At 41.8% G+C, this 20,718-nt stretch overlaps 2 protein-coding genes across 5 annotated transcripts in view; one reads left to right on the forward strand and one right to left on the reverse strand.

The window, feature by feature from the left end:
- The window catches only part of rgl1 (ral guanine nucleotide dissociation stimulator like 1), a 22,505-nt gene extending 9,220 nt beyond the window's left edge, over positions 1 to 13,285 (forward strand). The window contains exons 1-18 of one of the 2 annotated variants that reach the window (XM_022759499.1): positions 1,563 to 1,789; positions 4,396 to 4,506; positions 6,290 to 6,498; positions 6,588 to 6,662; positions 6,811 to 7,001; positions 7,124 to 7,248; positions 7,389 to 7,604; positions 7,699 to 7,802; positions 7,960 to 8,044; positions 8,230 to 8,319; positions 8,664 to 8,750; positions 9,046 to 9,078; positions 9,206 to 9,327; positions 9,677 to 9,766; positions 9,941 to 10,127; positions 10,448 to 10,699; positions 10,796 to 10,910; positions 11,356 to 13,285. In XM_022759499.1, coding sequence (XP_022615220.1) covers positions 1,745 to 1,789; positions 4,396 to 4,506; positions 6,290 to 6,498; positions 6,588 to 6,662; positions 6,811 to 7,001; positions 7,124 to 7,248; positions 7,389 to 7,604; positions 7,699 to 7,802; positions 7,960 to 8,044; positions 8,230 to 8,319; positions 8,664 to 8,750; positions 9,046 to 9,078; positions 9,206 to 9,327; positions 9,677 to 9,766; positions 9,941 to 10,127; positions 10,448 to 10,699; positions 10,796 to 10,910; positions 11,356 to 11,543 — 2,325 coding nt within the window. In that variant the 5' untranslated portion in view covers positions 1,563 to 1,744 and the 3' untranslated portion in view covers positions 11,544 to 13,285. Of the gene's footprint in view, positions 1 to 1,562; positions 1,790 to 4,395; positions 4,507 to 6,289; positions 6,499 to 6,587; positions 6,663 to 6,810; positions 7,002 to 7,123; positions 7,249 to 7,388; positions 7,605 to 7,698; positions 7,803 to 7,959; positions 8,045 to 8,229; positions 8,320 to 8,663; positions 8,751 to 9,045; positions 9,079 to 9,205; positions 9,328 to 9,676; positions 9,767 to 9,940; positions 10,128 to 10,447; positions 10,700 to 10,795; positions 10,911 to 11,355 lie in introns of those variants that run through there. The other variant, XM_022759498.1, reaches the window with a different exon arrangement.
- A 3,637-nt stretch (positions 13,286 to 16,922) lies between these two features.
- LOC111232137 (protein ABHD17A) overlaps positions 16,923 to 20,718 on the reverse strand; it is a 12,618-nt gene continuing 8,822 nt past the window's right edge. For all 3 annotated transcript variants that reach the window (XM_022759506.1, XM_022759505.1, XM_022759507.1), the window contains one exon: positions 16,923 to 20,251. In XM_022759506.1, the coding sequence (XP_022615227.1) occupies positions 20,026 to 20,251 (226 nt within the window). In that variant the 3' untranslated portion in view covers positions 16,923 to 20,025. The remainder of the gene's footprint in view (positions 20,252 to 20,718) is intronic.

The following is a 20,718-nucleotide window of genomic DNA, read 5'->3' on the forward strand; positions in this document are numbered from 1 at the left end:
TACTGTCTCCTCCTGATGACTCTGGATCAGTAGTTTGGCATTTGCTCACAAGACCAACTGGACTTGTAAATGAATGAACCGCTGCTTGTTCACAGTTGATATATGTTTACGATACAACTTTGTAGAAAAAGAGTCCACACACAGTGGGCGCTTGATTCATATCTTCCCCTTTATTCACACAAGTGGGCTGTTTGAGTACGTGTGCAGGCACATTCACAGTGGAACAGTGTTGCCCATTCTCACACACACAGGCCTATTCTCCTCTCCTGTCACTGACAATGCACAGTGCTGGTGACGGCATCTACAGCCTTCCTTGAATTGTCCCACACAGTGGACTGTGAGGCCTGTGCACTGAAAAGACTGACTTTAAGATTCTGACTTGATTTAACTCAGACTGTTGAAGCCTCTGATTTGTTTCAGCTACATTTACCATGTTCAGACAGGACGAGGAGGAGGTAAACTTTGCCTGATATCTGCTAACACTTACAGTTTCCAGTAACTCCCTTATTGTATATATGGAGACAAACAAACAATTTAAACTATGCTCAAATGTAAATCAATTAATCAGTCTAACTTTTATTTGTATAGCACTTTTCATACAGGTTAGTGCAGTTCAAAGTGCTTCACAGATGACTGATAAACCAAAAGAAAAGGACAAATCAAGAGATTTGACAATGAGATACAATAAAATTGATTTAAAAAGCTATAAAAACATTAGCAAACAAAAAAGAATAAGACCATTAATAATAAAAGATAAAATACAATAAAATACAATTTAGAACAATTACAATTAAAAAATAGATAGATAGATAGATAGATAGATAGATAGATAGATAGATAGATAGATAGATAGATAGATAGATAGATAGATAGATAGATAGATAGATAGATAGATAGATAGATAGATAGATAGATAGATAGATAGATAGATAGATAGATACTTTATTTATTCCTAGGGCAAATTCAGTTGTCCAGTAGCTCATTAGTAATAATAATAATAATAATAATAATAATAATTAATAATAAAAAACAATAATAGTTAAATGAATAAAATAAAAATCTTTATAAAAATAAGATCAAATGAAAGTTTCTTAAAACATCAGGGAGGTCAGAGACCTTTTTCTTGGTCTGTTTCAAGGTAACCCCAGAGGGTTAGTGCATACGAGGATTTATGTCCATCTCATCCCCAGAAAAACGTTTGTTTCTTCTAGAGATAAATAAGAAACATCACACTAAAATCAAACTTTAAAATGTTTTTAACTGTTCATTTTATTTTGTAAAATTATTAATCTGTTTCTAAGGAACACGTCATCAAACCTGCTTACAACAGATATAAAAATCAGTCAGACTTTCACAGAAAGCAGATTTATGATTCCGGTGAATTGCGCAAACAGAAATCACAACTGTGCGTATGTGTACGCACGTTGTTGTAAATCTGAGGGAAGTCGGACAAAAAGAGAGGAGGAGTTTTAACCGGGGACTGTTGTGAGGGCGAGTAGGAGGAGTTTGGTTTTTCAGTAGAAGAGGGGAGAGCCTATTGACAGGCGGAGAGGAGGATTTGGAGTTTGGAGAGGAGCGGACCAAAGTGTGTGAGAGAGAGAGAGTGTGTGTGTGTGTGTGTGTTTGTGGTGAAGGAGAACAAATTTCATTTTACAGCGAGGACCTGGGATTTTTATCTTTTAAAAAGGAACAATTCTTCTTTCCTTGTCGGATTATCTCCGAGCTCTGATGCTGTCCCCGGATCATGAAAGAAAAGCTCACCATGAAGTTCGCCTGGAAAACTAAAATGGTAAAAAAAAAAAAAAAAAAACAACAAAAAAACAAAAACAACATAACAACAACAACAAAACCCTCTCATGGTTTTCCATCCTGTGTGCTCTGTAGTTGGGTTTGCGGTTTTGCAGAGAGGGGGAGAGGTTAAAGAGGGAATTGGGGGAGAGAAAGGAGGGAGGGGGGTGTTTGTAGGCTTGGGAAAGTAGCGGATAAAGGGGGGGGGTGCGGAGGAGGAGGAGAGGGAGGAGGAGGAGGGAATAGCGGGGGAACAGTTGAGCATTGAGTTTTAATTGTTTTCACCAGGCTTTAAATCCAGTTTAACCCACATTGCTGGTGCGTAAAGATGTCGCGCAAAGTTTAGAAACGTGGGCGGGGGGGGGGGCAAAACAAAAACAACTGCACCAGTATATGAACTCGATCCTCTTACTGTCTCCTCCCTGATGTCGGATATGAAAACTTTGTCCCGGGGCCCGCAGTGAAACAGAGAGGCAACAATTGGCAAGGCCCCGGGGCCATCAGTGTCTCTCCACGGGACCCAGCTGGGTTCAGGCGAGGAAAGCACAAAAGCCAACAGATCAACGCCAAAGTCTCAACACCACTGTTGTTGTTATCTTGGGAGTATTGTTTCACACGCAGCTGATAGGATGATAGGCAGATTAGCGCTATTTGAGCTGGGACAGGGGAACTGTTTCTCTGCTCTCCTCGGTGTCTTCCCTGGGCACTTAGTGGGCATCTTCTGTGGAGGATCCAAGTTGTTACAGAGAGTAAACAACTCATCTCCTGTTTACACCTCACCCAGCCTCATTTGATATGCTGGTGTTCTCTGTGAACTCGTCCCTTACTGCTCTGCCAGGTTTCTGATAGGCCTTTATTGTACTATACTTTATTGTCTTCTCTGGTGAATGGAAACATCACTGTGACAGACTGTTTTGATTTCCATTTTCATGCAAGCTCATGGAACATTGTCTCACAATAAGCCTTAAACTCTTGGTGCACAAAGTGAGCAGAGCTTTTCTTTTCTTTTTTTTTTTCTTTTTTTTTTTTTGCTCTGAAAAACATCTCCAGCTCTGCGGCTGACAAAAAGCAGGCTGTGTGTGCAGACTGTGAACTCAGCAGCCCGGGCCGGCCAGCACAGAGACCTCCCGCTATTGTTTTGGGAGTGTGTGGACTGCATGACTCATGCACTGATGTATTTATCTGTCTCTGCGCCAGCCATCCAGCCGGCGGCCAGCAGCAGCTAAAAAACGAGAGGCCGAGAGACGTGCTGCTGACCATGAGACAGGATGCTGAAAAGGGTGTTTGGGACGGGCATGTCGACGTGTTTCACACAAATGCAGAATTTGACATGGTTGCTGATTTCACCCGTCAAAGCCAGTTAAAATCCTCCTTTTTTTTTTTACTCCTCCTCTCCTTTTTTCTCTTTGTGTTTTCAGTTTAAGGGCTTTCTTTTCATTTCTGCATCACATGTTTCTGTTCAAACCCAAACATGGTTCAGTCATGGCTGAGTGCCACGGGCCTCTTGGACCGTCCATTGAGCCTGTTAACGGCGACTTTGACCCTTGACCTTTTCCTCTGGCGTCCCTTCTGTTTGGGGAATAGTTTGGACTTTGCCATTGAGCTGTGTAAATGAAAGTGGGGACAAGTGAGAGTGATCTTGGCTGCTGCCGCCTGCAGAGTGTGTGTCTGTGTGTGTGTGTTTGTGTGTCTGTGTGTGTGTGTGTGAGGACTTGGCCATAATACTGCATGCGTGGTGTTTATATTTGGCTAGTCCCTCTCCTTCGCTGTCTCCCTGCCTCTGTTTTTGTCTCCGTATGTTGATGTCTCAGCAGAACTCAGCCTGTTTGCTCTCGCTCTCTCTGTGCTAGAGTTTTGTATTTTAATATCACTCTGCTCCCCGTGTTTGTTTATGCACTCTGCTGTTTGTCAGAGATTTACAACCAGAGACAGACACAGTACATATGGGCCCATGCCTGCAAGATGAGCACAAATCCACTCACTCTTACAAGTTGGTTTAAGTGCGGTTGAGCTCTCGAGACACAGATTTGTAATCAAGCTCTCTTGGCTTGTATAATTATGCAGACAAACAGACAAAGACAAATCAACAGAGAGAAAAAGTGATGCAAATTTTACTAAGTAGGGGTTTGTTTGAGAGACGGCATCCATTCTGGCTCTTATCTCAAGCTTTTCTGAGCTCCAGGAAAGCAGTCCAGCTCTGACTTCAGCTCAAGAGACTCCGTGAAAGAGATGGATAGGGAATAAAAGAGGGAGTAAAAACAGGGAGGCAGTTAGGGAGGGAGGCCTGGCAAGCTGCAATGGTGGTGGGGGTTGGGGAGCTGGTCTCGCTTGATGTTTTACTGCACCTCAGTCCTTCTCCTCCTAGTTTGTTTGAGTGCTGTGGCTGTGTGTCTTTGTTTTTCTCATTCTGCCATCTGCTTTTCTCAGAGAGGTTTCCAAATGGGGAAATTCCTAGTTTGTTAAACTATCAAAATGACACTTGTTGTGGAAGTTAGCTCTGCAGCATGCAGTTACTTACAGGAAATTTTTGTCTCTTTCTATCTTAAACGCCACTCTCCTCTCCTGTGGAGGTTTCTAACATTTTCCCTCTCTCCTCTCTTGTTGCAGAGTTCGGTGCAGGACTGGGGGGAGGAAGTCGAGGAAGGAGCCATCTACAATGTGACACTGAAGAGGGTTCAGATTCAGCAGGCGGCCAACAAGGGAGCAAGATGGCTGGGGGTGAGTAAGCCCGCCTGAATCAGAATCACAGCTGATGGATCTCTTTTGAGGGGCACGTGAGTCAAGCTCCAAACCCTCAGCGAGGCAGATTATACGTGTCAAAACCTTTTTCCACTTTCTCAACCTGTTGCGGTGAAAAATTCAAACTCCCAAGTGGAACAGTCTCTAATGTGGAATTTAGCACGTGTGGATGGTTTATAAAAGCAATCCAGTGAGTTGTGTGCATCCTGCAGAGCTGAAAAACAGAAAAACCTAACCTCTATTGTTTGAAACAGACCGTGTCTTCCAATTGTGGGGCGTCTCTCACAGCATTGTGCTCCACCGGGGACGTTATTGTTTTAACATTTGAGCTATAAATCTACCAGTTTAGACAACACCTTTTAGTTGCCTGCTGAAAATCAACAGTTTCACCAGACCTGGTCTGTTTAGCCAAAGCATGTGATTTCCTGACTTTCCCGGCTGCCAACAAAACTGCTCGTTCCTTTGTACAGCAGTGTTTTATGAAACGCTGGTATGACAAAAAAAAGGGGAGGTATTAAAGGCTTTTCCTTGAGTTGTGCATTTTTTTTCAGTGCATATGAGGCATTACTGTTTCCTCCACTGTGCTGTTTATATCAGCATAATAAGATGTTATACAGTGTATTATTATACTGCACAGAAGGCCCAATTAGGGGTCCTTAGATACTCCCATGAGTTCCCTCAGTTTGGAAACCCAGCATAACAGAAATTACAAGACAGATATTTGGGGTTTTCTTTTGTTTACAAGAAAAATCAGGATCTTGTGTTGTTAGTTTGTTTGTCTCTTTGTGCTCAACATGGCGGATGGAGATTGGCACATGAAAGAAGAAATAGATAACAGCTCTGAGGCTTTAAGACTGTATTGATGTATTGATGTATTGATGTGTTGACGACGACATGAGCTGCCAACTATATTAGAGCTAATGAAAACAATGTGTGTACTTTGTACAGCAGTGGTGTCTGTTGAGTAGAACAGAGAGCAATCCCTATTGAGACGTCAGTATATTTACTATAAACATTTGATTGTCAGTGAGTAACTGCAATTACCATCAGAGGGATTGTAGGCCTACGCCCTGTGTATTGTTCGGAGTGTGTGTTGTTGTTAGTGGATTTGGTTGAAAAGTTTTGAATGTTTTGTAAACGGCACCTGTGCGTGACTGTACAGTGGGTCACCTCGCAGAGATGAATAATCGTAATCCTTGGGTGTACCGAGCTGTTATCAGAGGGGAGTGTTGGGAGAACTTGGCTCTGCTGCTGTCGTCCTCTGTGTCTGGAGGGACGGTGGAGGAGGGGCCCACTGTGATTAAAAGCAGATTGGAGTGTTTCCTGTTGTAGCGTGCTAACTTCACCAAGGTCTCTCTCTCTCTCTCTCTCTCTCTCTCTTTCCATGCTTGTGCCACCTCTTCTTCTTCTCTCTCCCTCCCCATTTTTTAACGACTCAGTGTATTTCCCTGTAGACACAATAGTCGGACACATCTGGAGAAATCGGAATTAAATATAGGTCACGATTGTCCTCGCTGTTTCCTCCCTCCGTCCATCTTTTTTTGTCTTCTATTGAATTATCTCACTCCTATTATTTAACACTTTAGAGCGTACCCGTTCTCAATGCCCAAATGTATCCAGATGTCAAACAACATCATAAGACTACATATGTAACTACATGCATCCAAAGCCAAACAAAGAAAGGTGTAAGAAGCATTGTAAAGCATTGTGGTATTCTTCAGTTCACCCTGTTTTAACAGTGTGAAACTATGTGTGTGTTTAGGCGGAGGGGGATCGTCTGCCACCCGGCCACACGGTGAGCCAGCTGGAGACCTGCAAAATCCGCAGTATCCGCGCTGGAACAATGGAACGGCTGGTGGAGACATTACTGACGGCATTTGGAGACAACGACCTCACCTACACCTCCATCTTCCTGTCCACCTACAGAGCCTTCACCAGCACACAGACTGTACTGCAGCTACTTCTAGACAGGTAGGCTGGAGTGAAGTGTTTCATCAAGTCAAGATAATGTCCTGACTGTATGTTTCAGAGGTTTTAAATATGCTTATTCGCTGCTGCAGGTATGGATGCGTGGAGGAAAATGAACAAGGAACAGACAGATGCCAAGGCTCTGAAACCAATGGAGCCATCAGAAAGTGAGATACGTTTTTATATGTACATGTCAGTTCCATGCAAACAGCTTTCTATAGATAACATTTACTAATAGTTTCAGCAGTAGAGCTGACGCACCACACCTCCTCTTCTATCATTGCCAGCTCTCTTAACATTCAAATGTCTCCACAGTGCCTTGGCCTCCATCCTGCGTGCCTGGCTGGACCAGTGTCCTGAAGACTTCCAGGAGCCTCCTGACTACCCCTGCCTCCACAGGCTGATGGACTACCTGCGCAAGGCCCTGCCCGGTTCAGAGGCTCTCAGACGGGCAGAGGGTCTGCTGGAGCAGCTGCAGAGTCAGGCCGGCATGGATGACACTGATGGTAACCAAGAAACCGTCTTTTTTTTTTTTTAGCCTACATAAAGTTTAATGGCCTCTACAGCACTATTTAGTGTTTCTTTTCAAGGAGCAAGTTTTAAATCAATCCTGTTGGCCTGCTTTCAGCTGGTTTCCATGGCAACAGTTCTTTTTGCCTGGGGGAAGAGGAAGAAGTGGAGATCGAGGTCCAGGAGGACTTCCTGTCGTTTGACGCAGACCTGGTGGCTGAGCAGCTGACCTATATGGATGCGGTAAGTTGAGGGAAATGAGGTGGACACGGGGGAGGATTGGCAGTGTGGGTTGTGTAGGAGGGGAAAGATTACGCGGGTTACATCCCTGCGATGTTTCTTCAGTGTCGTCATACTAACATCAACCTGTTCTCCTGCTCCAGCTACTGTTTAAAAAAGTCGTACCCCACCACTGCCTGGGCTCCATCTGGTCTCAGAGGGATAAGAAGCACAACAAGCACAGTGCCCCCACCATCCGTGCCACCATTACTCAGTTCAATGCCGTGGCGGCCTGTGTGGTCAGCACAGTGCTGAAACACAAACAGATCAGACCGCACGTCAGAGCACGGGTCATCCAGCGTTGGATAGACATCGCTCAGGTGGGCAGAAACACACAGACATACACATGAATTAATATATGAAATATGAGTAAAGTACTGACTCAACTGACTTGGGTTGATTTTCTTTAAACAGGAGTGTCGAATACGCAAAAACTTCTCGTCTCTGCGAGCCATTGTGTCTGCACTGCAGTCCAATCCTCTGTACAGGCTGAAAAGAGCATGGGCCTGTGTGCACAAGTAAGCCTCCAATTCCTCAACTATGCAGATAATCTCAGCGGGTTTCGCTAGAAGAATCAGCCTTTTACCAGAATTCAAACTTCAGAGTTTATTTTCACATGTATTTTAGCTGCTGTGCCCAATATCATAACCTAACATGAATCTGTGCTTGATGCAGAGACAGCATGCAGACCTTTGAGGAACTGTCTGACATTTTCTCAGACCACAACAACTACCTGACCAGCAGGGAGCTACTCATGAGGGTGAGTTCTGACTTTACCAGCTATTTCATAGCCGAGGAATAGAATCCTCTCTTAAAATCCCAGTTTTTAAATGTGTGGATGTTATTTCCACAGCCTTGAGACTTGATCTGGAAATTCTGGAAAGATTCTTTCATTCACTTGCTAGAATCTCAAGGACTGAAGCTATTTTTCTGTTTGCTCCACAGGAAGGCACTTCAAAGTTTGCCAGTCTGGAGAGTTGTGCCAAGGAGCACCAGAAACGCACCCACAAGAGACTGCAGCTGCAGAGGGAAATGGTGAGACAAAGACTGGCTAACTAAGAGCTTTGACAACCAGTGCCAGGCAAATGGATCTTTTTTCAAAGACAGCTAAAACGGAGCTTTATAATTTTAAACAACACATTCCTCCAAAGCAATGTACTGTAAAGTGAGTTCTAGCTTCTCCCGTATGATGAAGCCACATGCTTAACTTTGTTTACTCAATGCACTATGTGCTGTACTTACATTAAGCCCGTGTTGTATTTTACAAACCCGTCCTGCCATCTGTGAGGACCACAGTGTAAAATAAACTATGACTTTATTGTGGCATCTCAGTGAATTTAATTGGTTGTTAAAGTAATCAAATAACTCTTTCTTCACAGGGAGCAATGCAAGGCACGATACCATACTTAGGGACTTTCCTTACTGATCTAACCATGCTGGATACAGCCCTGCCTGACCTAGTAGAGGTAAAAAAAAAAAAATCCTTAACACCTGTTGATTGTGTGTGTGTCTGTGTGTCTGTTTTGCGCTTGTGTGCGTGTTTCGATATTTGAGAGCATGTGTCTGCGAGTTTACACAACTCTGCAGATCTGAGAGTCTGTCTGTGTAACCGCTGTCAGTAACTGGGGCGTAAGTTTCCATGAGTGCGTGAGGAATTTTGTCGGTCCATTTTTGGAGTGGTGCACCTAATGCTGTTTGTCTAGGCAGCCACTGGTATGTGATGTTCAGGGTCTGACAGCGTGCTCTTTGTGTCCTCCGCAGGGTGGTCTGATCAACTTTGAGAAGAGACGCAGGGTGAGTGTAGTTGCAATCAGCCTCCTCTGACATGATTACACCGAGACAATTATCACACGATGAGCTCGGCTTGCACGTTTGAAGTTAAACCGATCTAACACCAGTGACGCTCTCTCTGTCTCTGCAGGAGTTTGAGGTGATAGCTCAGATCAAGCTGCTCCAGTCGGCTTGCAACAGCTACTGTCTGACTCCAGAGCCGACTTTCCTCCGCTGGTTTAAGAGCCAGCCTCAGCTCAGTGAGGAGGAAAGGTAATACCTTCTTTCTTGATTGCACCGTTATCCATTAGATAACAAGCAAATTAGTGCATGAGGTCATGGTCTGTTGGATCTATTGTTAACAAGCACACAATAGAAGCTTCTTTCTCTCCCTTCTCCTCATTTCTGCCTGCTGTTCTTATGTCATATCTTCACTCCCTACTGATCTATTGTACTTGTTTTTTTTGCTGTGTGAGCTCTCATTTTCTCCCTCTTTCTGTTGTGCTCTCTCGCTTTTTCTTTCTTTCTTACTGAGAATTTGTGGTTCCTAAAACCACTGAGCACATGATCTGGTAATGTTTCATAATGTTCAAAGGTTTTTCATTTATGTTCTGTCTTGCAGCTACGCCTTGTCCTGTGAGGTTGAAGGTCTTGGTGACAGCAGTCCAACTTCACCCAAACCCCGAAAAAGCATGGTGAAGAGACTGAGCCTGTGAGTACATCCAGAAGATAGATGTTAATAGAACGGAGGATGATCTAGTTTGAATGGCTGACATTGAGTCTAAAATACTTTTCCTTGGCTCATGTCACCCTGTCATATTCTAGCACTACATTGCTGTGACCTATTTATTTTATTATCTAATAACTGACTTTCTCTACTTTCCAGGCTGTTCCTTGGAACGGACAACAGTGCAGCCAGTTCTCCGGTCAGAGAGACGCCGCGATCGCCTCCTACTGGCAGCTCAGGGGAGAGCATGGACTCAGTCAGCGTGTCCTCCAGTGACTCCAGCAGCCCGTCAGACAGTGAAGGACTCACCGCCCCCACTCACACCTCCGACTCCCAGCAAAACAAGGTGAGTTGTGACATTGAGAAAATGTATTTCTTTAAGTCATACTTAGGGACTGTACCAAAATAATTTGGTGGGGAGGGCTGAGAATAGCAAGGCTTCTCCCAGTGTTATTAATATTTTCTTATCAATATATCAAAATAATATGAGATTTTTTTTTTCTCTCTGGAGAAAATGTTCTAATAACAAAAGATCTGACATGTTTTTAAATATTCGATCTTTATTTATTAGTCATTAGGGAATAATGAAATAACTGTGTTTTTGTGCATGAAAATGGTTGAGTTATTGTTCCATCCCTCTGTATGACTTCTATCATGTTTCCTCAGCTTTCAGAATCCTCCTCTTGTAATTCACTCCACTCCATGGATACCAGCTCGTCGACAGCCAGCGTCTCCGTGACTCCTGCATCTCCCTCCCTCCCTGGGCCCACGTGCACCCACAGACGCTCCGTCTCCCTCACTCCCATGTCCCCGAGTTCCCCGAGCCAAACCCCAGCTTATAACACACAGGCCCAGGACGCATGCATCATAAGAGTCAGTCTTGAGCACGGCAACGGGAATCTCTACAAGAGCATACTGGTGAGTGAAGATGAGCATGTTGAGTTACAGATTTACATTTTAAGACCCTTTTTGTTAAACCCTGTCTGACTTCATTTTCTTTTGTCACCTAAATAGCTGACCAATCAAGACAAGACTCCAGCTGTAATCTCCAGAGCCATGGCGAAGCACAACCTGGAGGTGGAGCCGGAGGAGGGATACGAGCTGGTACAAGTCATCTCTGAGGAGAGAGGTAAAACATGACTCTACTTTCAAACTAAGGCTCATTAATATTTTTCACACTGGATCCTCTGGGATCATTGAAGGTCTTGGGTGATCATTTTGTGTGCATGTATACCTTTCCAATTATCAGACCTACACTTTCTCAGCCAGAGTTCCCCAGTTGATATTCTTCTTCTGTGTGAAGCTTTGTGCTAATTTTCCTCATATTACGTCTTTCATAGACCGTATCATTCCAAGGTATATAGTCAGAGTAGCAGTGAAGGTGCTGCAGCAGTTGCTATATAAAACTATGATGAAACAGTCTTTATTTGCGATTCAATTATTGTAATTTATTCCACTAATCAGCTGTTTTACAAACTAAATGAACCACAATGACCAATGTATTGCTGACTAGAAGTATAATAACCCCAACAACAAGCACTTATGAGTCGCCTTTGTCCTCTTCTTTCTCTCAGAGCTGGTAATCCCAGACAACGCCAACGTCTTTTACGCCATGAACACCTCAGCTAACTTTGACTTCCTGCTGCGGGTGCGAGGCTCAGCGGGTCGACCGGTCCAGCTGCGAAGCCGGTGCATTTCCACACTCCCTCGAACCCAGCAACGCTCGAGCCTCTCGCTTAGACTCAGCAAAGTTACACTGTGACTGGACTGTTCTGACCCAGCAGTTTGCCCTTACACCACTAAGCCAGGACAATACAGGGCATGAACTGGATATGAAGTGTATGGTTTTAGGAGGAGAGGCAGGATGGATAATAAATGGACTTGAGGAAAGCTCCGGAGGATTCACTGGATTCAATAAGGAACAGATGGATCCCAATGAGCTCGAAGACTTTTGAAGAGCTCCACTTTGACTCTTATTTTCCCAGTTTGAGTCTCCTCCTAAAGGGTGCCATCCCTTTGCCAGGCCTTAACATGGAACATGGATGTGTAGCGTGACTGCTGTGCCAGTGAGACTAAACCTTTGACTAGTGATGCCTGTGACAGAGTGACACAGCGGCCCCAAGTGGCCTCCACTCTTTACAACGCCAGGTTTTTGCACATGTTGTGGGAGCAGCCAAACTCCTGACCTCCAACAGTATTCTGATATTGAAATGTACTTCTTTTTGTCCTGTGATGTCTGTGTAGCTGAATAATAACTTTTCTGGTAATAGAAGAGTGATGAATGCAGAAATAGAAGATGGATGGTGGAGTAGAAGGAGAAGTGGACCGAGTTTCCTGTTGCCTTTATTGATGAGTGAATGGACCTCTGACAGTAATCTGAATGATATTGACGAACTGATTGACAGGAGCTGTGATGTCATTATAATCCCTAGTTGGACATGTTTACTTGCCATGTCCCGCCTTGTGCACAATGTGCACAGTGAGTGTTCAGCCCCTCTCATATTGTGAGCTGTGTGACGAATGCAGTGTTACCTGCATTCTGATTGGTTCCAGTACTTGGTTTTAACAAGTCCTCTGCAAATGTTGAAATGGCCTTACCCGCCCTATCTTTAGGGTGTAGAGATGCAGTTTGTGCTGCTTGTGCTTGTTTGAAAAAAAAAGAGGTGTACAACAACAGGAGTAGAAAGGAGGGAAATGTCATACTAAAATGGAAAGCACCATGCACATTGTCTCAAACTGATGTATACTTGTACCTCTTCACCCTTCATTATATGAACTATAGAGTTGCACTTGTCAGTTGGTAGGAGATGCCAATGGGATGTGAATACAGAAGAATGAGTGAGCCACTCTGTTAGTGGCTTACTCCCTCTTCACAAAATGAATTACTATTTTTATTTGTAAGTGTTGCTTTTTTTAAAATATGTTTTTGTATCACAGTTCAGGCCAGAAAAAGTAAGCCAGATTGGAGAGTGATGAAGGATTTTAAAAGTAAATGTTATTGGATTCAGAAAGTGTCATATTTTAGCCAGTGCTAATTTGGACTGTGATACATTTGGAAATCTTTACCGAGGGGCTCTTTACCTCATTATACTCACAGAAGCCAGACACCTCTTCACACATCCATCTGTTTGTCCCATGGGCAACACTCCTCATTTCAAACGTCGTCATAGTTTCACAGCAACATCACCAACACTTCATCACCTGTCCACACGATAGTAACACATTTGCAGATTTTTTTTCCCCTTCAGTTGCTCTCCACAGCTCCTACAGTGTCATTCTGTTGTGCCATGATTACAAGTTAGTGCAAACAGTTGTCGTTGGTTAATATTACAGAGAACTGGTTCACTGTTGGACTAATGTTAATGTCCCTGTTGGCCCAATCATTTGTCTCCTTGCAGCACTTGATTTCAAAATGTTCTCATTAAATCACCCTCAGTTCCTGTGTTCTTCACTGCCAAAGACTCTTCTTCTACCTGAATAAATAAATTATTATCAGTATTATGATTGTTGTCCAGTGTGTCATTCATTTCTTCTCCTCTTTGGATGAAGGCCCTGTAACATACATACATGTAATCTGTAATGTTTGATTATTGTGGTTTTATTCAAACACAGTTAAACTGAGATTTAAAATTACATCTATTTGATAAAACAACACTCTTGATCATATCCGCCGTGAAGCGCTGGCTGGATGAAGGCTGCTGTGCTTCGTGATGGACAACATGCTCAGTCCTGTTAGGAATTGACATTGTCAATAAAAGGACCAGAGGCTGTTCTGGACAGGGCCCAAGTTATTTTGCTGAGTGGAAGACTATTCTGCTGACTTGAGCACAGCAGTCATGACCTTCCTTTCCTGAAGATGAGTTTGCCGTGCTAGTCAAACTCTTTTCCAGGAATTCAAAGACAAACAGGTTTTTTTTTTTATTTTATAGTTGCAGGATTTGCATCATATTTTGAATCGAATTGTTCTCTGTCTCCATCATTCTGAAACCAAAACACAACAGATTTTGACAATGACTAATCTTCACTACTGCCACATAAAAAGAGGCAAAAATTGTCAGATGTTACTATTTTGAATTTACATGACATAGGTGGGGAATGAATTTGGCATAAACAGCATCACTAATCTTGAAACCTAATTTTGTTACACTGTGCTGGAGTAGAGTTCAGAGATTTAATGTTTAGGTGACAAATCTAAATTTAAATCCAGACCATAATAATGTGTGCTGCTCTAACTGAGCAGTCATGGATCCACAACATGCCAGAAGAACATTTACATTTTGTTAAGGAATAGCATCATAGGATAATCAACATGGACATGTACTGTAATATTATCATACAGTATTTTAATTGATCTACTCCTGATCACTGTTCTCATTCCCTCCTCTTTCCTTCTTCTTTCACTCTATCAGCTCCACTCATCTATCCCTGGAAATGTCCTCCATCTCAAAGAAGAAAATATAAAAAAAAAAAGTTTTAATATTTCTGATCATAAACTGAAGTTGTAAAATTATTACTTGCATATCTTATTTTCTTACATCTGCTCCACCTCTGCTCTCCTTTCCTCCTCTTTTCTTCAATCCCGTCTTGTCAACACATTTTCATCTCCTGTCAATGGAGGTACATTTGTCTCATTGTTATTTGTATGAACAGATTGACAATCAATGAGTAAATGTGTAATCTATAAATATGGAACACCTTCCACAAATACAAAAATCTGATTCCACCCTGCAGCTAAGGGAAGGGCTGGCATGTGGAAAATAGGAGGAAATTAACAAAAGCTATTCAGGCCCACCGCCAGAACAGTAATGGCCATCCGGAACGTGTAGTGTGCTTCAGGCCTGGTTGTGGGTTTTTGGAAACCTCAAAACCAGTAAGACCGCACTTTAGCTGGATCTTTCAGCCCACTTTTGCCAGAATAATTTGAATAACAGGATAAGAAAAGTAAACAGGGTAACAAACAAATGCAGAAACTTTTCGCACCTGTGACAGTGTTGGAAATCAGGTGAACAGGAAACGGTGTGTGCAGGGAGGAACCAGAGGTGCACATACGGGCATTAGGCTGAAAGGCGCCAACTTTGATTTAAATGCGGAGGACAGAAAGCAGGAAGGTTGCAGTAAGCCCATGCCTGGCTCTGAGTACAGTCCGCGGTCAACATACTCTGAAACAGCCACTGTTATAGCTTGTTTGCAGGTACAGACGGGATATAAGTGCAACAGCGTCAGCGTTCTTGATGCTTCATGTGAACAGTGTAACATTTACTGACCACAATGTAAAATAGGCAGACACAAACATTTGGATATCACAAACTAAATATCAGTATAAGGGAAACCATGATTGTAGTTTATATTCTAAGCATACATTTATAGTAATTACTGTAAAAGTATTAAAAGAGTTATTTTTGTGCCTAATTCCTGAGTGCACAGTGGGACTTTCTGAGCACAGACAAATACATTTTGCAAACACACAAATTATATTTTGAAGAAGAAATATTTTTGAGCAAATAATGTAACCTGAGCAAACAAAAATCTCTTCTGTGCTAAATAAATTTATTTCTCAGGTTGCTATTATCCACATAATGGCACATTACTAATATGTGTCACTCAGTTTTAGTCAGTTGTATGAAAAGCCGCTAGGCCAAAAGTGAATACTTCACTTGCACATACATAAATACTATCAGGCATATACTGTACACACATATAAACATATAGTTATGCATGTGTAGGACAGTAATATGAGAAGCCGCCTTGGGCAAAGCTGAATACTTTACTTGCACATACATATATACGGGTACTAAGCACTTGCACATACATGCATACTATAAAATATATACATACATACTTTCATGCATATACATACATACAGTTATGCATGTACATACAAATATACATGCACATACACATAACTAAATATTCACTCTGTATGTATGTGCAAGCGTGAGTATGTATGTATATTTAAAATTGAATCTCAATCCGTTTTATATTTGCAAGATATTTTTGTGAGTTTACAAATGTATTTTTTGTATTTGTGGAAGGTGTGGAACAAATGCCAGCTGTAGAATCAACTGAGACATGAAGTGCAGCCCTAACAGTTTATAGACCAGCATCATCATCCATAAGGAATAATGTCAAAATTGTCACATACACAAGGTGATAGCATCCAACCAGTGATAATACAAACCAGCAACACTTTGTTTTCTTTCCTGGAGCTTTGTTTCTTTCCTCATGCAGGTGCTTTGGTTAAACAAGGCCATATCAGCACCAGATGGAAATATGCAGCCTGTATGTGTTTCTCTGGCTCTCAAACTGACATGCAGTACTGTCTAAAGGTTCACCACACCACAAGCTGAAAACATTCAAAGGCAGCTCTCTAACACACAAGTCTGAAGTCTTCTGTTGTCGAGAACCTCCAACATTCAATATCCTTTGATGCATGTCAACATAAAAGGGTTCATGTGCTCAGGGCTGTGTGAAAGTCAGAGCATTTGAGTGTGGAGGGGTGGTGGTTGTGTTTGATGCAGTAGGTCAGGCTGCACTAACTTTGCCTTACACTGAGGGATGATGTGCTGCTGCAGCTGCTTTTAATCTGTAAGAGCATTTGAGTGGGACACCAGATTGTTTATGTAGTCCATTGAAAAAGAGCTGGCACAAGTGTGTGTGTGTGTGTGTGTGTGTGAGTGAGTGAGTTAAGGGGGTGAGTGCAGCTCACAATCCATCTGTCCCTGTTTCTCTCCAGCTCAACATGGTGGCAGACCGTGAGGGGAGGCTGGGACAAACCTGAGTCCTTGTACTGATTTAATTAAAACACATCATTTGAACCTTTTTTTTGGCACGGGCAACAACAAGCCCGTCCCAACAAACAACTCTACAGACGAGAAAAAAAAAAAAAAAACACCAGGCAATTAAAGTCTCATTTACTCATCAGCCAATTATTCACCCGAGCCTTTCTTGGATCTGTCTCGTGCAGCCCAGTGAAGCCTTTGACTACAAGCGGGTCTTTATTCAATGAGCGCCAGAACTGCAATGGGTGGAAAATTTGGCACCGAATGAGACACACGTAACACTGGTTTCTGGAGAAAAGGCCTTTCTCTTGCAGGTTAAAGTAAATCTTAAATGTAAAATAAAAGCAAAAGAGCCACATTAATTATCAATTTCTGATTATGTTTTATTAGCTTCTTATTCTCTTTAAATCTTGAAAAAGACAGAATCTTTAAAAACTAAAAATAAGTCAGTATAATAAACAATGGATAACAAAGTGTGGTGACAAAACTGATACACAGCCGTGTTATGTCAGAGATCCAAACATTTGAATACATTTTCTTTTTTAACAAAAGCTACTCATGTATCTGCCTGAAGCTCCTCTGTCATTGTTCTTTCATCATCCCACACTGTTTTTTTTTCCAAACATGACCCAGCACACTGTATTGCTTAGGTTGTACTCCTCCACAAATGATAAATTATAAACAGCCTGAAAAAAACCCCCAAAACAATCAAACAAAGACCCACAACTTGGTTAATTTATGCTATTTAAAGTCTGTTCTTGCATATTTGAAACCAGACATGATATGATAAAACATAATTATTTAGCAATATGAGAAACTTGCATTTCATTTGTATCCAAATGTGCAATGGAAAAAAAAGTCAGACCAAGCATAAAGATGAATAAAAAGTTAAGCTAAAGTTGAACAATTCTGTCTTTGGTTACAAAGTTACAAACAGGTGCACTGGGTAAAGCACAAAAAAAGTTTGACTTTGGTTCATACATGGACAAGAAAGTCTGAAGAATGTCTCAACTGAATGTTCAAATATGTCAACTCAGTTAAGTAAAATGACTTTTACCCTTGGATACACTCATTTTGGGAATAGCTTTACACTTCTGTGGCCTAGCACCACTGACAGCTGCACCTTTAAGATGAATACTGCAGACAGCACCTCATGTCTGGTTGTAAAACAGACTGTTAGTGAGACAGTGCCGTGTGCAGCGAGTCTAAAAGATTATGATTTATCTTATGAGTCAAACCTAAATAACTTCAACAGGGCAGCCAGCTGACACAATCGTGTACAACTTCTCATTGCATCATCATTTACAACATTGTCAAAGAAACAAAAAAAGAGCAAAATTCGACAACTGATTAGTGATATTTCCCCAAATAATCAGCGCAAAAAGAACAATAAACCACAGGGGCAACAAAATATGTTTGAGACAATTTTCTATTGTTGCAAAAGAAAACAGAAAAAAAAAAAAAAAAAAAAGAATCACACCAGCGGATAGAAAAGGTACTGTACCACTCTTGTACTCAATTCTGTGAGGCAAAATCAATAGTGTTACCAAGAAGTTGGCTGTAAACCAGAGAGGAAAGAGATGTTATACAATTTCACACAGACTATTTGCTGTCTAGTTTTACCTGACAACATCACGTAGAATAGTGGTGGAAAAGCAATGCTGTCATGTGAGAGGACTGTCCACCTGTTAAATTTCTAACGCTTTAGTGTAATGTTCTCAGAGGAGATTCTCACTGAACTCTTTGCCAATGCTGTTAAAGCTGGAAAACAACTAGTCAATATACTGTGATAAAACATGTTCCTGTGTTTATCTGCAGAAGGGTGGAAACAATTTTTATTACTCACACTGTGAAGTTCATCGACAATTAAAATTAGACAATGGCAACAGTCATAAAGTATTTAAGTTCAAAGTTAAGCTTTTATACTTCTTAAATTGACACAGTTCCCCTTCAAGATGGAGTGCAAATGAGCAGGATTGCTGTCAGACAGAGTTTTAAAACAAAGAGATGAAAACAGGCTGGAGGTTGAAAACTGTGGCCCGTTTAATTTTAGTGTTGCTTCTCTGTTCCAGACACTGGAGGAAACAGGAACTTAGCTGACAGCTGTGACCTACTGGTGTGAGACATAAACAAGACTGAAACAAAAAGGACAGGGCTTACAGACTCTCAGATATTCCACTAAACAAAGGAGCTGGAGGTATTTTCTTTCTGAGGCTGTTGAACGTCAGTCGTCCTTTAACGCAGCCAATCTCGCTCCATCTCTGGGATGCAAACGTCTTCCATAAAAGACTGAAAACAGCATGGTGGATCGACTGGAGCAAAAAGGCAAAAGTTTGTGACGGCTCACCAAACTCCAGAGTTGGTCTGTACCTCAGTTATGGGATCATAGTTTGGTTCATTACTAAAAAAATCCTCACACTGGATGAATATGATTTCATATCTTTGCTCAAAAGGATCTGAGGAGATTTAACTGACTGTATATAAAAACAAACAAAAAAGAAAGACACATCTAACGTCTAAAGGAGGGTTACCTGAGCAAAATGTTCAGTATGGTGAAAAACAAACTCGACTCTATGTATCATTTTCATTTTTCCTAAGGGCTAGTCACCAGTTTTATCCACCCCAAAACCTACATATATGACGTGGACAGGATAATAGAGACCCTGTTCAGTATGATGCAGCCCAATACTACACCATCAGTTACTAGAAAATGCAGTTAAATCATCCCCTTTTAAAACAGAATTTACTGGAGGGCTTTTTATTGGACTGCATTACGTTGTACAGGTGTTACTGATAAAAACTGGTGGCTCAATGTAGAGAACTTAGTAACAAACTTGTTCACTGATTTAATGTGTGATTAGACAACCAAAATATTCTCCAACACATGTCAAGAGTCCAACATGCTTCACCATTATCCATTTGGGTTAACAGCAGAAATGAAAGTTATACACTAACTGAACGAGTAGGCTGGAAAAATTGACAGATACTTTCCATGTGGACCACAATATAATTGACCTACATGATTATTTATCAGTTTGTTGTTCTGTTAACCACCCCCATTTAATTTCAACAAAGTTCATTTTCCTGTGACACTGTCCACATTATTGCACAGTATAGGAATATACGCATCTGCCACCTAACACATGGCAGCTGTACTTTTATAGTTTCTGCTACGAAACAACAGTCTAAATGCAATTTAACTCTATCACACTCGCACACTTCTGATGTCTATGAACACACTCCTCCTTTCCTCTGTGTCACATCAATCCATGGTCAATTAAAGGCATACTACGCCCTGAAAACAGAGCACTACAGTATGTGAAACAGTACACCCCTGGGTGCTGTGGTAAGCTGAGGGATGGTTTAGATGACTCTTCAAAACATTTCCATCTTGGACACAGAGAGGTGAGGTTTTAAGTGGACCAGGAAAAAAGGTAATGATGACGATTGCGGAGGTGGTGATCGTCAGGCATGTTGTACCGCCAGCTCCTGTCCTATGAAGCGGCGTAGACGCTCCAGATACTGGCTGTACAATTCAATGTCGTTGTGTCCTGCTCCCTCCACCCAGAGAGGCTCCACGGCCTTGGGACAGCGCTCGAACAGAGCCAGGCCGTGGGAGAAGTCGATCACCTCGTCCTCTGTCCCGTGGATGATGAGCACTGGAGATGTGATTTTGGACACCTTCTCAATGCTAAAAAGAGGAATAAGAAAAGAAAGGACGTCAGATTTCAGAGAATGCAAGAGCCAGCTCAATAGTGATGTACAACTGGACTCATAAAGCTCTGGCTCTGTGGATCAGGTCATAAAATGTGACACTCTAATGGGTCAGTGTGCTTGTCTGAAAAACTCAATAAAGAATGTTATAGATTAAATAGAGATATCTTAATGGATCAGTGAAGCTTCATTTTTATCTGGACTGCAACAGTAATTTGTTTTGGGCTCTAAAACACATTTATTGCTTTAAAAGTAGATAAATATCTTTGTGTTATTAGTTTTGGTACCATATGTAGGAGTCCAATGACTGATTAATAATGGTTTTATTACCTGAGTGAGATTTAGGTTAGGTAAGAGCTGACCTGACCATCTCTGCAGCACAGATTTGACATACATATATATATATATATATATATATATATATATGTGTGTGTGTGTGTGTGT

The sequence above is a fragment of the Seriola dumerili genome, unplaced genomic scaffold (genome assembly GCF_002260705.1).
Source record: "Seriola dumerili isolate Sdu_G_001 unplaced genomic scaffold, Sdu_1.0 BDQW01000322.1, whole genome shotgun sequence".
Taxonomy (NCBI): Eukaryota; Metazoa; Chordata; class Actinopteri; order Carangiformes; family Carangidae; genus Seriola; species Seriola dumerili.